This window comes from Poecilia reticulata, chromosome 8, assembly GCF_904066995.2.
Source record: "Poecilia reticulata chromosome 8, P_reticulata-male-v2, whole genome shotgun sequence".
Classification (NCBI taxonomy): domain Eukaryota; kingdom Metazoa; phylum Chordata; class Actinopteri; order Cyprinodontiformes; family Poeciliidae; genus Poecilia; species Poecilia reticulata.
This window is the reverse complement of record NC_088837.1, coordinates 25,762,589-25,778,151: the sequence shown is the minus strand read 5'-3', so window position 1 is coordinate 25,778,151 and position 15,563 is coordinate 25,762,589. Positions and strand designations below refer to the sequence as shown.

General features: G+C 39.9%; 1 protein-coding gene across 2 annotated transcripts; it reads right to left on the bottom strand.

The window, feature by feature from the left end:
- Positions 1-2,592: 2,592 nt before the first annotated feature.
- On the bottom strand, positions 2,593-10,452 carry nde1 (nudE neurodevelopment protein 1). Of its 2 annotated transcripts, none has more exons than XM_008416549.2 (9): positions 10,348-10,452; positions 8,484-8,606; positions 6,749-6,902; positions 4,955-5,103; positions 4,226-4,362; positions 3,433-3,648; positions 3,269-3,354; positions 2,989-3,134; positions 2,593-2,924 (listed from the first exon to the last, which is right to left on the bottom strand). In XM_008416549.2, exons 2-9 carry the CDS (start codon positions 8,567-8,569, stop codon positions 2,876-2,878), a joined length of 1,023 nt encoding a protein of 340 aa, XP_008414771.1. In that variant the 5' UTR covers positions 8,570-8,606; positions 10,348-10,452; the 3' UTR covers positions 2,593-2,875. The 2 variants fall into 2 exon arrangements, with proteins under 2 accessions (XP_008414771.1, XP_017161878.1); XM_017306389.2 differs by having other exon boundaries at positions 8,484-8,668; positions 10,348-10,451.
- Between the last annotated feature and the right edge of the window lie 5,111 nt (positions 10,453-15,563).

Genomic DNA, 15,563 nt, shown 5'->3' with positions numbered 1-15,563 from the left:
GAAACTCCAAGTTTTTACTAAGATATTTGTATGAGAAACTCGACAAAAGCTGCTTGGTGAGATTTTGTGTTTTTTAGTGTATTGTCCTAATATGTCCTACTCTGTGCTGATCTGATCTTATTAAAACTCATGTAGATATGAACAGCCTGCAGTAATACCTTTGTGTGGCTCGTTGTAGATTATTTTTTCTGTGTCTGACTCGTCTTATTCAGCTCAACACTCGATCCTTCAGGCTGCCAATAAAAACTCTCAGGTCCAAAACTCACCAACAGAATCTCCCTCTGGAAAACGACGCCTGCTTATTTAAATCATCTATAATTATTTTTGTACTTTCTTGTAAAAATGAGCGCTTTGTTGCTCCATCAGCAGAATCAGGTTTTGTTTCATTTTTAATAAAACTGCATCTTTTTCAGTTTCCTTCTAAATATCCCAAGAAATATGACTATCTGAATCAAATCCATTTTAAGTAAATCATTCTTTAATATTGATAAAAAATAAAAAAAGGAGTTTCAGCTCCTCTGTCTGATTATTTCACTTACATCAAGACAGTTTTCTCCTATTAAAATTGAAATAATCTGATTTGAAATAATCAGTTTTCATCAATATTAAGACTTCAAATAAGCTCATTTTTCTTGCTAAAAAGCTATTTGTAAGTTAGTTTGTCTTATTTCAAGCGCACCAAGATATTTGCACTAGGAACTAAATCAAAATCTACTGAGTAGGATTGTGTGTTTTTGCAGTGCAGCAGCTCTGTATCTGAAATCCGAGCCTGAAAAGGGTTAATGTTTGTCTCCGGCGGCTCGCCCCGTTTGTGTTGTTCTGTGGACAGTGGAGGGCGTGGAGCTGAAGGTTTACGGCGCTTTGCGGACAGGGGCGCTGAGACGATGTGGAACTTTTCGGACGGCATGAAACTGGAAGCTCTGCCGTCATATTCCAGAGACTAAAGGGTGAATTCATTCGTTTAAAACACAAACAGCTCAAACATGAAGGTTTTAATCTTTTAGTCTAGGGTTTAACTGTAATCTAAACTATTGTTATGTTCCCATTTCCCCTTCAAAAGTACAATGTGCATCAGAAAAGAAGCATTTTATTTTCTTTTGTCCAGCGTCTGTCTTACCAGTTTCCACAAACTGGGCACTTCAGGATCATTTTACATCCTGTTGTGGCCAAATTAGCTAAATTTCGTCCGAGTCTTTGTGCTTGTTAATTCACTGAACATAAACATCCGTCACAAACCTTTACAGTAAATAATTCACACATTCACAGTTGAGGAAAAGTCTATACTACCTACAGTTTTTACACAGCAAATATTTATGACCTTTTTTAAAGTGTATGTTTCTCGCTTCTGAAAAGTGCTTGACCAGAGAAAAGGCGGGAAGGAATCACCATGGTGACCAGAGAAAAGGCGGGAATCACCATGGTGACCAGAGAAAAGGCAGGAATCACCATGGTGACCAGAGAAAAGGCGGGAATCACCATGGTGACCAGAGAAAAGGCGGGAATCACCTTGGTGACCAGAGAAAAGGCGGGAATCACCTTGGTGACCAGAGAAAAGGCAGGAATCACGGTAGTGAGTAGAGAGAGGCAGGAGGAATTTAACATGGCAGTAACAATAAAATAAAATAAGGACGTTGAAATCAGCCAATCACAGTCTGGGATACTATTCGAGATGTGCCTTAAAAAAGTGCCTCGTAAATGTTGCTATGGCAACCGGACAAAGGAAAAAAAAACAAAAAAAAAAACAGATGGTCATTAAAATCACCACAGCGACCATTAAAATGAGGGAAACACTATGTTATTTAAGAATCCTTAAAACGTGTATTATTTCCCCCCCATTACACCAGATCCAAAACAGGAAAAATCTGATAATTACCATGGCAACTAGGACAAAAAAATAAATGGACAAAAAGTCACAAGAGCGACCATAAAAAACAAAAAAAACGGTCAAAATTCTGATGACTGAAACAAAAGCTCCAAGAATTTCACCACAAAGGACAGTAACCATGGCCATTCAGCATTTTGCTCTGAAATAAATAACCACGGTTGAAAACAGCCAATCACAATCTGGGATATGTTATTTTTAGGTGTGTGTAAAAAAAAAAAAAAAAAAAAAAAAAAAAAAAAAAAAAAAAAAGTGTACGTTGCTATGGCAACCAGGCAAGAAATGGTGGCAGAGAACCAACTAAAAAAAAAAAGAATCTAGAAATTACCATGGCAACAACGTTAAAGATAATAAAAAATGCATCTGAAAGTAAACATGGCAAACGGAAGAAGGCGGGAATCGCTATAGCAACCACTATGTATCTCGGCTAAAATGATGTGACTGACGAACAACGATTCTTTTCAAACCTGTTTTTTTCCAGTGAGCTTCCTGAAGGCACCAGTTGATGCTGTGCATTCCCATCTATAATTATACATCTAGGTCAAAAAGCATAAACGTCCCCTCAGGACGAATAATGAGAAAACTCGAGCTACAGACCATCGGGTGTTAGCTAGCAAACCGGAAAGATGCGACTTGCTTCCGCTTACTTTGAATGGACCAAAGTAAGGTGAACAGAAAAACGTCTCCTTCTAAAATTCAAACGTCAGAAGTAAACTTTCACTGTTTTAATCAACTGATGAGCTTAGCTTCTCATAAAAATATGGATTCAAATCCAGACTCAGAGAGTCGGAACAAAAAGTCCAGAACGGACGTTCAAGACAAGTGCAAGTGCTGAAGAGGAAGTCCTGATAAAAGACGGACTAAACCTCCAGCGTCTCCATCCGTTGAGCCTCAGCTGCTCGGAGTCAGGGCGGTCCGTCAGGTACCGACCGAGTCCAGGTGAGGTTTGGACCATCCTGACCCGCTGACGGAGACGGAGAGGTCCGGTCGGGTTCACAGCAGCAGCTTGGATCCTGCACCAAAGTCCAGCCTCTTCACGAGACTGGAGGGACAGGAGAGTTAGCGGTTAGCTGTGGATGTAAATAACCCTGGCCAGAGCTGCTCACCCCTTGTTGTAGAGGCCGTTGGTGGGATGGGTCTCTGCTGGGTTGCTCTGAGCTGGCGCTGATCCAGATCCTCCGCTGTGGTGTCTGCGGTTCGCCGTCTGCTCGTTGACATAATTCCGACAGGATGCCAGCTTCGACTCCAGGCTCTGGGAAGGAAACGGTGAGGTTTCTCAGTAACCAGGAAGTTTAAGCTCAGGTGAGTTCTGCTGCAGGACAACGACCCAAAGAACAGCTGGAGATCAAGCGGCGCTGTCAAAGTCTGCCCCATGTTGGATCTTACCCCGACTTTCTTCAGCAGCTCACTGACGATGTTCAGAGCAGCGATTCTCGCCGACGTGGTGAGAGGAATCGCAGAGATGCTTTCAGCTGAGAAACAAACCAACCGGTGAAAATATGGACAGAAAATAAATCCAGCTCTAATAAAAACTAAACTCTCAGTCTGACCTCTGCTGACGGAGGGCGGCGGCGGGCTGATGACCTCAGAGGAGGCTACAGGTCTGGGTGGAGCCGAAGTTTTATCCTCAATCCTACTGTCTGGGGGGGTGAGGGGCGGGGTCGGCAACCCCGTCGACGACGAAGGCTCTTTGACGGAGCTGCTGATGGAAGGCTTCCTGTCCTGTACCTGCTGTTTCTGCTGCACGGCAAGCTCCTGCCGAAGGTCTGCCACACACACACACACACACACACACACACACACACACACACACACACACATTTAAAACCATTTCTGTTCTTTGCAAAACAGCAGTGAGAATCCTAATCTGCTGAATGAACCCACCAGAGAGACAGAGACAGAGACAGACAGCTGAAGAGAGACATCCCAATGGAGGAAAGGGTAACACGCTTGTCCTCAGCGTTTCACAGAAAACCGGATACAGCAATTGGTTACACTTTCATGAATAAATCATTTCTGTAGAGTGAAGTATTTACGGACAGCATTTTGTTTGAGAGAAAGAAGTCAAACTTGAAAATGTGAAATGTGTCAGATGAAGGTTTCTGTCATTGGATTACACTGTAAAACTGAAAACAGCCAAAAATCTACATAAAACTTACATTTTTTTCTAAAATTACAATGTAAGAGATATGAAAAAGCTGAATTATTTGAAGATAACATGTTTAAAGTTTCCAGAACAAGCTGAAGGCTTTGATATCTGAATTACTGAAATCAGCAGAAGTAGCTAAACGCAGACAGAATGCATTCACTCCAAAATAAAAACAGACTTCCTCAGAACTTCACCTCTCGCTTCGTCCTTCAGCCTCTGGACCGACTCCAAGAGATTCTCCTTCTCGTCCAGCTCGCTCTCCAGGAAGGCGTTCCTCTCTATGACGTGGTTCATCCGCTGCTCAAAGTCCTCCAGAGACATGATGGTCGCTCTGGAAAACAGGAGAACGACTCCTTTGTTTAACAAGCATTTAATACACACAGAGACAGAGCTGAAGACAGAGACAGAGCTGAAGACAGAGGACAGAGCTGAAGACAGAGGACAGAGCTGAAGACAGAGGACAGAGCTGAAGACAGACACAGAGCTGAAGACAGACACAGAGCTGAAGACAGAGACAGAGCTGAAGACAGAGACAGAGCTGAAGACAGAGACAGAGCTGAAGACAGAGACAGCGCTGAAGACAGAGACAGCGCTGAAGACAGAGACAGCGCTGAAGACAGAGGACAGCGCTGAAGACAGAGGACAGAGCTGAAGACAGAGACAGAGCTGAAGACAGAGACAGCGCTGAAGACAGAGACAGCGCTGAAGACAGAGACAGAGCTGAAGACAGAGGACAGAGCTGAAGACAGAGGACAGAGCTGAAGACAGAGACAGAGCTGAAGACAGAGACAGCGCTGAAGACAGAGACAGCGCTGATGGAAGCTGAAGACAGAGACACAGGACAGCTGAATGGAGAGAAAGGGATGAAGACAGCTGGAGAGCGAGTTTGAAACGCCTCAGTTCTTCATCTGGCTCCTGCTGACCTCTTGGTCCTCTCCAGGTCGTCGTTGGCCTGTTCCAGCTCCCTGATGTATTTGTGGAGTTGATCTCGGACGGCCGCGGTTTCGGCCAGGTCTCCCTCCAGGTTGGAGATTTGTCGGCACGCCTCAGAGTGATGCGTCTCGTACTTGTCCTGGATTTGGCAAGAAGCAGAAATGGAGGAAAGGTGAGGCAGAGAGAAGGACCAGAGTCAGATGACGACTCAGCAGATTTACGCGCCGGTGCCACAGAAAGTGAAACGAATCAAACGAATGAGCCGCTTCAGGGTTGAGTGACAGCGGCGTGAAGCTTCAACGTGTTACAGAGATAAGAACCGTTACTGCTCCGATAACATCATGTTTGGATCCAAAAAGCCAAAAGTTGGACATTTTAAAAACCGACTGGTCTAGTGAGCAATAACAATATTTTAACTGTGAAAAAATATAAACATGATTATAAAACCGGCAGCTCCTTTTACGTAATGTCACTTTATAAGAACAGGATCTTCTAAAAGAGCAGAAAAACAGCCAGGAGCTGTTTCTGATCCAGACCCTGGGCGCCGATTGTACGGAGCTAAATTGGGGCCGTAAAGTTTGTTCAAAAGAACAAAAAATAAAAACTAAGAAAAAAAGATTTGAAATAAAAAAATCTGAAATCTGATAGTAGTTTCATACATTTGTTTTCAGTGTCAAATCTTTTTTTTAAGTTTCAAAAATACATGTCCAGTTTCAATTTATGTTTCTGAGTTTCACATCTGTTTTTTTTTCAAAATAATTAACATTTTCAAATGTTCCAGATTTACTTATCACTTTGACATTTTAAACAGAAAAAAAGAGAGAGAGCTGAAGTTTCTGCATGTTGATGATAGAAGTATTGCATTTTGTACAGAAAACCCGAAATTCTGCAGGCAACTGTTTGGACGGCTCAGTGGCAGAACAAAGGGGGCTTGGACTCAATTTCTTGACCCAGATTTATAAAAATGTAATTCTGATGAGTCTGATGAGCGTTCTCGATATCTTGATTTGTAATTACAGTGTGTGACACTTCAAATTACAAATCCGCTGACGTCATCCAAACATCTAGGAAGGAGTTTCGACTCATCAGATTGAAGATGCATCCAATCACCAGCCAGGACAGTCAAAACTCACTGGCAAATTAATTATATAGTCAGAAGAAAATAATTATATGTCAAATCGGCCTGCCATACACACAGGTTTTGCATTTTGGTGCTTAACAATGATGACATCATGAAATCTGCTTTTATAGAGACAAAACCCCTGAACTTCCTGTTTGCTGTATCTGTGTGGTTAGTGTGTGTTTGGCTTTCTGCAACAATATGAACAGTAAAGTCAAACATTAACCCGTTCGCTTTTTAAACTTTTGATCCAAACCCAGAGCTCTGGTTACAGCAAACACAAGTTCAACCTGAACATATTTCCTAATAAAGCAGCAGCAGCGGCTCTGGGGAGATTATAAACAGATAAAATCACAAGAGTCGTCGCTGCTCAGCACTGCCATCGCCTCCAGACACAGAGAGGAGGAGGAGGAGGAGGAGCAGCCGTCAGCTGCCTCTTCATCCCTGAATCGATGCTCTGTGAAGGCCGCTCTGCGCTCGGATAAGGCAACCAGAGAAACAAATTCACTGCAGGGAAACCCATTATCAGCTGACGGATATGAAAATCCCCAGTTTGGACCAATTCACTCGGCGGTCAGTTGGTTTCATGCAAATTAATGCAACTCCTGCAGGCGAATGCACGTCTGCCTGGCAGCCTGCTGCTGAACCCTCCATGTCCGACTACCTTGTAGTTCTCCAGCTCCATGCGCAGACGGTTGTTGGCCGAGAGAAGCTCCCGGTTCCTTTCCTCCAGCTGCTTCAGCTCCGTCTCCAGCTCGCCCTCGTAGTCCCGGCTCATCTGCTGGAACTCCTGCAGCTCCTCCTGCGCTTCCACCGCACTGAGAACACAAAGACAGACACGTCCAAAGGGTTCAGGTTGGGTTTTATCAGACAACAGGACAGACGTGGCTTTAAACTCCTCAAACATGTCAGTGCCGAAAACATACAGGTGTTTTCACAGTCAAAGAATTCATTATAAACACATAAAAAACCCTGACAGATTGGATATTTTTGCACGCATAAGTTAATATTTTGTGCCAAAACACATAAACATCAGAAAGTTCTCCAGGTGAGGAAGCAACCTCGTCACAATCAGAGAGAAAGAAGAGCAAACAGTCGGCGCTGGAACGGCTCCTCTGTTCTGCAGGCAGCCATATTGTGAATGGCAATCGCCATGGAAACCGATAAAAGTAATAAAGGGAACTTCTTTTATAAAAGAAAGTGTTCAGGATTATGTTCAATAACTTTTTATTAATTACTTCTTGGGGAAAAAAAAGTTGACCTTAATGTACATTTTAAAATATATTTGTTACTGTTATAATTATTGCTAAAAATACAAATATTAATAATAGCAAAGAAAATGTGTTAATAATGTTAATAGAAATCTATTTTTATTACTTTTTTAGTGGCGGTAGTAATGTTATTTCTATTATATTTTATTAGTAGCAGTAGTAGTATTATTGTATTTTACCATTTTATAATAATGAAACAATTAACCAGATTAATCGTTATGAATCGATTATTGAAATAACTCAACTAATTTAGTAATCAATAGGTTATTAGTATGCAGACTCAAAACAGCCCATTTGCTGGAAGAACATAATCAGAGCAGCAATTCAGTCGAATCTGTACAAAATTATAAACATCTTGGAATTAAGATTTTAAAAAAAGAACTTTGTAAATTTGTTCTACCCAAAACTTCTCAAATGGCTGTTTTACCGTCACCTGGTTCAAATTCTGCAAACTAAATCCTTTGATTCAAATGACCAAGTGTTCACTAAAGAAAGCTGTTTTACATTTCAGGCAATAAAATGTTTATTTTCATATTTAAAAAGGAACGCTAGAATTTTTTTAATTTGCTTTCAATTTAATGTCATTTATTAGTAATAGGTGCCAAAAACATCCTGTGGCTGTAACTAAATTCAGACTTTAGCACAAACATTAAATAAACTTAGAAAAAATAAAACTAAATTGAACAAAATCCTGTTCAAGTTGCTGAAAAGACACAAAACCTAATCTAGAAAAAGATGATGAATATGAAAATGTGGGAAACATTTTGTTGTTGTTTTCTTTTAAATATGGCAAACCTACAAGACCTTTTGTTGTTTCAACTATACAATAATTGTCTACAGAAATCCGGTTGCTTTGCTTATTTCATCAAAATATAATAGTTTATTACTTAATGAACAGGTTAAAAAAAAGCAAAATAGTTTTTGCGATTACAATTATAAAGAAAAATACTAAAACTTTAATGTCCTCCGTTGTAGTTGCAACTTGACATTTATGGCCCGTGTCACAAAAAGTTTGGACATTCCGGATTCAAAGACGAGATAAAGTTGTGTATTCACTGTTTCGTGGATTACGATGCTTCCAGATTAGATAAGGAACAGGCTGGAGTAAAAGACAAAGAGGGAACGAACATCTGCTGGTGCCGGGCCGCCTCCTCCTTCCAGTGCTCCAGTTCTTCCTCCACAGATCCAAACCGAGGCGCTTCCTGGTCCCCCATCTCCAGCGCGGTCACGGCTCACAGCGGCTCTTCGGTCCTGCACCGACACGCAGAGACAGAAACAGAAACACACTCCTTACCGTTTATGGTTTCTGTGTCCTGGAACAGACAAATAACATTTAATGTAACTTCAGAAGTTACCCAATTAGTGTATATTTGAATTTCTTTAAACGTTTTATTGTTGCAAATGGTGGTTCATATGTAGAAAATATTTTTAAAAAAAGCACAATGTTCTTACAGGGCTGAAATTATGAGATTGTGATTAATCAATTATTTAAATAATTGTCCATTTAGTAATTGATTAATCGTTAACTACAGTATACAGACTCAGAAAAAAAGGTAATTTGCTGAAAGGACATACAGAGCACTAACTAGGTCAAACCTACAGAAAAATATATACATTTTGAATTGAAAATAAAAATGTTTGTAAATATGTTGTACCCAGAGCTGCTCAAGTGGCAGTTTTAGCTTCACCTAGTTTAAACTCTGAAAAACAGAAAGAGAGAGAGCTGAAGTTTCTGCATGTTGATGATAGAAGTATTGCATTTTAGACAATAAAATGTTTATATTCTTATTTTAAAAAAAGGAATTTAATTATTTTCTAATTAGCATCTTTTAAATGAAAAATCTTCAGAATTAACTCTTTTTAAATCCGACTAAGCATCTTACAAAACATTTATTTAATTCAATGTGGACATGTTTGAGACGCATAACTAAAAATACATTAATTTTAAGTAAATATCAAAGTGTAGAGTGACGGTTTTTATACAGAACCGCAACACAAAAATATGTTTTTTAGTTAATTTTCCCCAAAAAATAAAAAATAGACATTCTTTTGAAATCAATTCGTGTAATGGAGTAGAAACACTACAATGTATACTTTCAAATACTACATTTTGAATAAATTAGATTTCGTGTAAACGTTAAAATGTGACAAGGTAGCAGTATACATGTTTGAAAAAAATAAATCAAATGGTTATTTTGTAAACAATTTAATCTTGTTGTTTGAATGTTTTAAATATTAAAAGGCATTTAGGTTTATTTTCTATAATCGTTATTATAGAATTGCCCCAGTGTTTTCCCATTTTTACACACTAAATGTAAATTAAATACATAACTGATAATGTAACATCTTTTGCATTAGTAGCAAACTAGTGAAGGCTTGTGTCTGTCTGTAACCGAAAATGGATCAGTTTTAGTAAATATGTCTCATTTTTGCCTGGTACCATCAGCAAAAGACCATTTCATCAACTATTCATACGTGGCTTTTCATTTACGGGTTAAAAGAAAACACCCAAAAACAAACCTGGAATGTTTTGACAACCAAACTTTCTCTCACTGTGGGACATTGATTACTTATTTACATTTGATTCAAACAAACAGTTCCGATACAAAGACTGACCCGAGGGTCTAAAAAACGGAACCAACAGCAGACCGAGCTAAACATAACTTCACACCCAGCCTGTTGTTTACGGTAACTAACCTCAACTCTTCGAAATGCGCTTAAAGCCCGAGTATTATCTATCAAACTATGGAAAGCATAACAGAAAAGTTGAAGGTGTAAAACTAAAGTTACCGCTAGCTGATTCGGCTAACGGGGTTTAACCGTTTAAATCCCAGCTGAGACCAACATTTGACCCGTTTGCCTCTTAAACTCTACCTTATCAAATTAAAACTTCCGCCCAAACCTTGTAGAAAAGTCATTTTCGCTATAAACCAGGAGTTCGGTAAGACTTTCGCACAAATCGATGGATTTAGACAAATTTAAAAAGACTTACCTTGAGTTGAAGTCAGAAAGTTACTCGCCGCTTCGGGAATGCGTCGAACAATAAAGGATGCCATTCATAATGTCCACGTCAACAGGCCAATCACCAATTAGATGACGTTCTTGTTCTTTGTCGCTATTGGACGCTTTTCTGTCAATCAGAGCAATGGGCGGGCTACGGGGGTGACAGTCCAATCAGACTGCGGGGTGTTCGCATTAATTCACTCAGTTAGAAATTTCGACGACTTGCCACACGGTGGTGCTGCTTTCACGTGTAGTAGGAAAACGTATAAACAATACTTGGAAAAATCCTTGCTATGTTTTTCTAGAAATCAAAAGAATATGTATTCAAAATTACATGAAACCCAAAGGAAAGAAGCTTAGTTCCAAATAACTAAAATGAAATGATGTCAGACTTAAATAGTGCTTAATTAGGACTCTCAAAAAAGCTTTTACATGAAATCAATCATTTATTTTAAATCATTAAAAAAAACAAAACAGTGTCATCTTGGTGATCACCTGAAGGCAACATAATTAATTGAATTAGTCATCTTATTAGGTTTGTGAAAATTATTGGTACTACTGCCCTTGCTCTTTATGGGTTGAAAGTGCTTTTTGCACTGGAATAATATTTTGTTTATTTTTATTTTTATTATTATTATTATTATTATTATTATTATTATTATTATTATTATTATTATTATTATTATTATTATTATTATTATTATTATTATTTGAATATTCCACCACTTTCTTATTAAATCGGTAATGTTCATTTCAAATAATTGAACTGGGCACAAACTTAAAGTTTGTTGACACAGTGCTCATGTTTTCAGTCGGTTTGCATTGTATTTCCACAATAAATTGAGACTAATGTTTCCAAGTCTGGCTTTAAAAAACGGTATCCTTGATTGTGACGGAAATGTTCACTTCCTGTTGGTGGGGTCAGAGGTGAATTTGGGTCAGCTGTGTCTTTTCCTGTGGGATTAGACGGGCGTATCTGATCCCAGTTAATCCACATGAGCCATCACCACTCACAAACACCAGTCCTGTCTGTCCCTGCCTCATATCTGGGCTGCATGTTTTTTGCATTGAGTCAGCTCCTACAGTGGATTACAGGCATGAGTTCCTGATCTTCATTGATACCAAAGGGAAATCTTTTAAATACATTGTTCTGTAGGTTAATAAGCTACTATACTTATATGTTTTGCAAGTGACCTCAATGCTAACTTGGCTCAGCATAGTGTAACACATTTTAATAGGTAACATCTCCATCATAGCAACTTTTAACACAATTTATTATATAAAATTTCTGTGTTGATCCCAAGAGTAAAATAAATGTTGTTGTAACTCATATTAATTCATATTCTTCAAAGACTTATTGTAGATAGTAATGGCCGTTGGCAGGAAAGACCTCTTGTAGCAGTCTGTATTACAGTGAATTTGAAGAAGCCTCTGACTGAAGACACTTTGTTTTCCCAAGACAGTGTCATGAAGAGGATGATAAGGGTTTTCCATACCTGTTGAATTTCCTAATTCTCCCCTTCCTCTGCCCTCTTGCAAAATTACAATACAGGAATTCTGATTGATTTTGGATTTTCCCTCCCCTTTTCTAAAAAAAAACAACTAGTAACTATCTATTACTATAATACACTTACTGTGTATTATATTAAACTGGTTCTATTGATCCTGTGTCCAGGCAGAGGGATAATCAGTAGCCCAGCATCATGACCTGTTTGTTCTGAAGATCCTGCAGCTTCCACTTCTCTTCCTAACATGGCGCCTCCTCACCCTGACTCTCATACTGAGGAACCACAGAGCCCACTATTCTTTGAACATACACTTGCCTGCTAAAATGGCGCTGATCACTTCCTGTTCAGACTGTTGTGAACTATGTATTGACCCTTAGCACGTGACATCTGGCTCTTCCGAAATCTGTCAACTCTGCCATGGTGGACATCAAAACAACCACTGCGCTCCTTTGAAGCATGTCAAAAAACAGCCTGTCTAAAATTGCTTCTATTTAGTTGATTTCAATTTAAAAAATGGTCATGGAGAAGGTAAGCGTGTAACTATTCGTAACCATGGAGACAATGCCCCACCATCATGTAACCTATATGGAAAAAACTGATTAGCATTTCATTTTTTGCACATTTTTAATGTTGCTCTGGTGCAAGGGGAAACTCTATTTATGACATAGCGATATAAATCATTTGGTGTGAATTCAGGCAAAGTCAATAATTTGACTTCCTGATGAATGTAACAAACGTTCATCAGGAGCGAGGAAGTATGGGTCAGTTTGGAAGCCAGCTATTTCCAACTTTTGTAAGTACCACCGTCTATGAGCCCCAATTAGGTTTGCTACGTTCACAGACAAGTTATCTCCACTCAAACAAGAAGAAGCCACGAATAAATTGGTAAAAACAACTTGGGAAAATAACTTAAGTCTCTCTGTTCAATACTCCCGTCCTTCTCTTCCGACGTTCATCATGGCGCCTCGAATGATTAAGTGACGCAGCTGCAAAGGGTTAATAGCTTGACTCATGCAGGACTGATCTGACCGTTTCCATAGCAACTATCAGAAGCAAGACATTCCCCTAGAACTACAGCTCATTGTAGCTATGACCTCTTCTATGATCAAAGAATGTCTGAGGTTATGAATGCTTGCATCTCAAAACATCAGGTAATAAACAAAACTCTTTGACCTTACCACTGTTTTACCAGGATTTTTAAAATGGAAAAGACTTTAGCCACAATGTTTTTTCCCATCAGTTTTGGCATAGGATATGTGATTACAACGGGAGTAAAGAAAGTTTTTAACAAACTACTTCCCGATATCACTTTTGAAAGAAGTACCTCTCAGGGTGACACAGAGTACGATGTTTTCGACTCGTACCTTTTCAATCCTTCCCCGTCTGGGGGGGGGAGTTCTCCCTGTGAAAAAATTTAGCTCTCAGGACGAGTGCACTGACTGTGAATAAAACGTTATCGATGCTTATCTTTTCAAGCCTTCCCCAGCTGGGAAGCAAACTTCACTGGCTGGGGAAGACAATACACTTGAAAAGACGGCTGTATCAGAGAACAATTTATCCAATCGTTCCCCAGCCGAGGAACAAACTTCCTCGAGTGGGGAAAAAGCGGCATTCAAAGACTGAAGTCAGGAAGAGAGATCTGACCAAGGGAATGATTTCTCTGATGTCAAAAAACACACTTCCCTGGCTGGAGAATTTGACAGTGAAAAAAAGACAGTTGAGCCAAAAAACTCAACTCCTGCTCTTACGAAAGTGGAATTAGAAGACTTTACCCAAGAAAAGAGATCTGTAATAGAGAACAAGGTCTCTGATCTCAGAGAACAAACTTCCCCGGCTGGGGAAATTAGCGGTAAATGTTCGCCCCCAATGTTCACTTGGGCAGTAGATAAGTATGATGAAGAGCATGAAGACTCAACTCCTGCTCTGACGAAAGAGTCATCAGAAGACTGGATCCCTGAAAAGAGATCTGTCCTGGAGAACAAGGTCTCTGACGAACTTCCCCGGCTGGGGAAGTTTGGGGAAGTTTCACAGCCAATGCTCACTTGGGCAGGAGTTGAGGATGATGGAGAATATGAATACTCAACTCCTGCTCGGACGAAAGCAGATTTAGAAAGCAGATTTAGAAGACTGGACTGGAGTTGAGTTTAAAAACTTAATTATTAATCTGCCAAAAGCAGCATTAGAAGATTGGACCTATGAGGCGAGATGTTTACTAAAAACATCTGAACCAAAAAAGTGGACTAAACCCAAACGTCAAGCTGGAAAATTTTCTTGTTGGCCATTTTGACTGACAGTATGTCACATCTGCTGCGCTTCTCTTAATATTTAGAATGGCAGAAGTAATTACCACTGGTAAAACGTACTTACCAGTGGTAATTACATTTCCTGTTTCAATTCAATTCAAAAACACTTTGTTTATCCCAAAGGGAAATTACGTGCTGTCATTCATCAAGATTTTTCAAAGAGCCATTGAAGATGGTGATGGCTGTCGGCAGGAAAGATCTCCTGAAGCGGTCTGTACCACACTGAACCGGATAAAGCCTCTGACTGAAGATGCTCCGCCTTCCCAAGACAGTCTCGTCAAGAGGGTGGTCAGGATTGTCCCTAATTTTCTTGAAGAATCCTTCTTTGCATTAACATCTCCAGAGGTTGCACAGTCGTTTCCAGAACAGAACCAGCCTTCTCTATCAGGCTGTTGAGCCTTTTTAGGTCCCTGGCTCTGATACTGCTGCCCCAACAGATGACAGCAGAAGAGATGACGCTCTAAACAACAGATCTGCAGCATCTTGCTCCAAACCTTGAAGGATCTTAGCTTCCTCCAGTCTGCTCTGTCCCTTCTTCTAGACGCTTCACTGTTGAGTCTCCAGTCCAGTCTGTTGTCTTGGGTTTGAATCCCGGCCTGGGTTTTTGTGAAGCGATAAAAGCTGGTAGCTCTTGAACTGCTACAAAATAAAGCTGCATTTCCTGCAGCCCACTGACTGCAATATTGACACCTTGAGATGCCATGAGACCTAAACTCTGAACATCATGGCATGGAGAGCATCCCAGTTTTCCATGTCTGGCATATAACCGTTCATTTTAGCTTTTGAACTGGTTCTATTGATCCTGTGTCCAGGCAGAGGGATAATCAGTAGCCCAGCATCATGACCTGTTTGTTCTGAAGATCCTGCAGCTTCCACTTCTCTTCCTAACATGGCGCCTCCTCACCCTGACTCTCATACTGACAGGAGGAACCACAGAGCTCTGTTAGGTTAAAGCTCATCTTCTGAAGTTGGGATGTTTTTCCTCCAACAGGTTCCAGAGGAATCACCTCAAACCAGATGCTGGACTGGATTTTATTTCAATGTCATTTGTGAATGTTAGAGCCTCATTTTCAACAGTGGAGCTATAAAAGTTGAAAAAAGTTATTATTTTGGAGAAAATCTCATCAACATCAATACTAAAAAAGAGGCAAAAAAAATTGTTTGATAAAAGGAAAAGCCTCTTAGATTCTGAGCCCGACAGCACCAAACTATTTTTTGTATAAAACAATTCATTTAATTTCACACAATTATCGTGGTAGAAGCCATTTGTTGGTTAGATATTTAGTGAAACATATTTACCTTTGATGTTTGTTGTAAATGACGTATAATCACGAGGTAATTAGTCCAAGTTTGTTGTTTATTGAACGTTCAGAAACTACAGCGGCTGTAGCAAA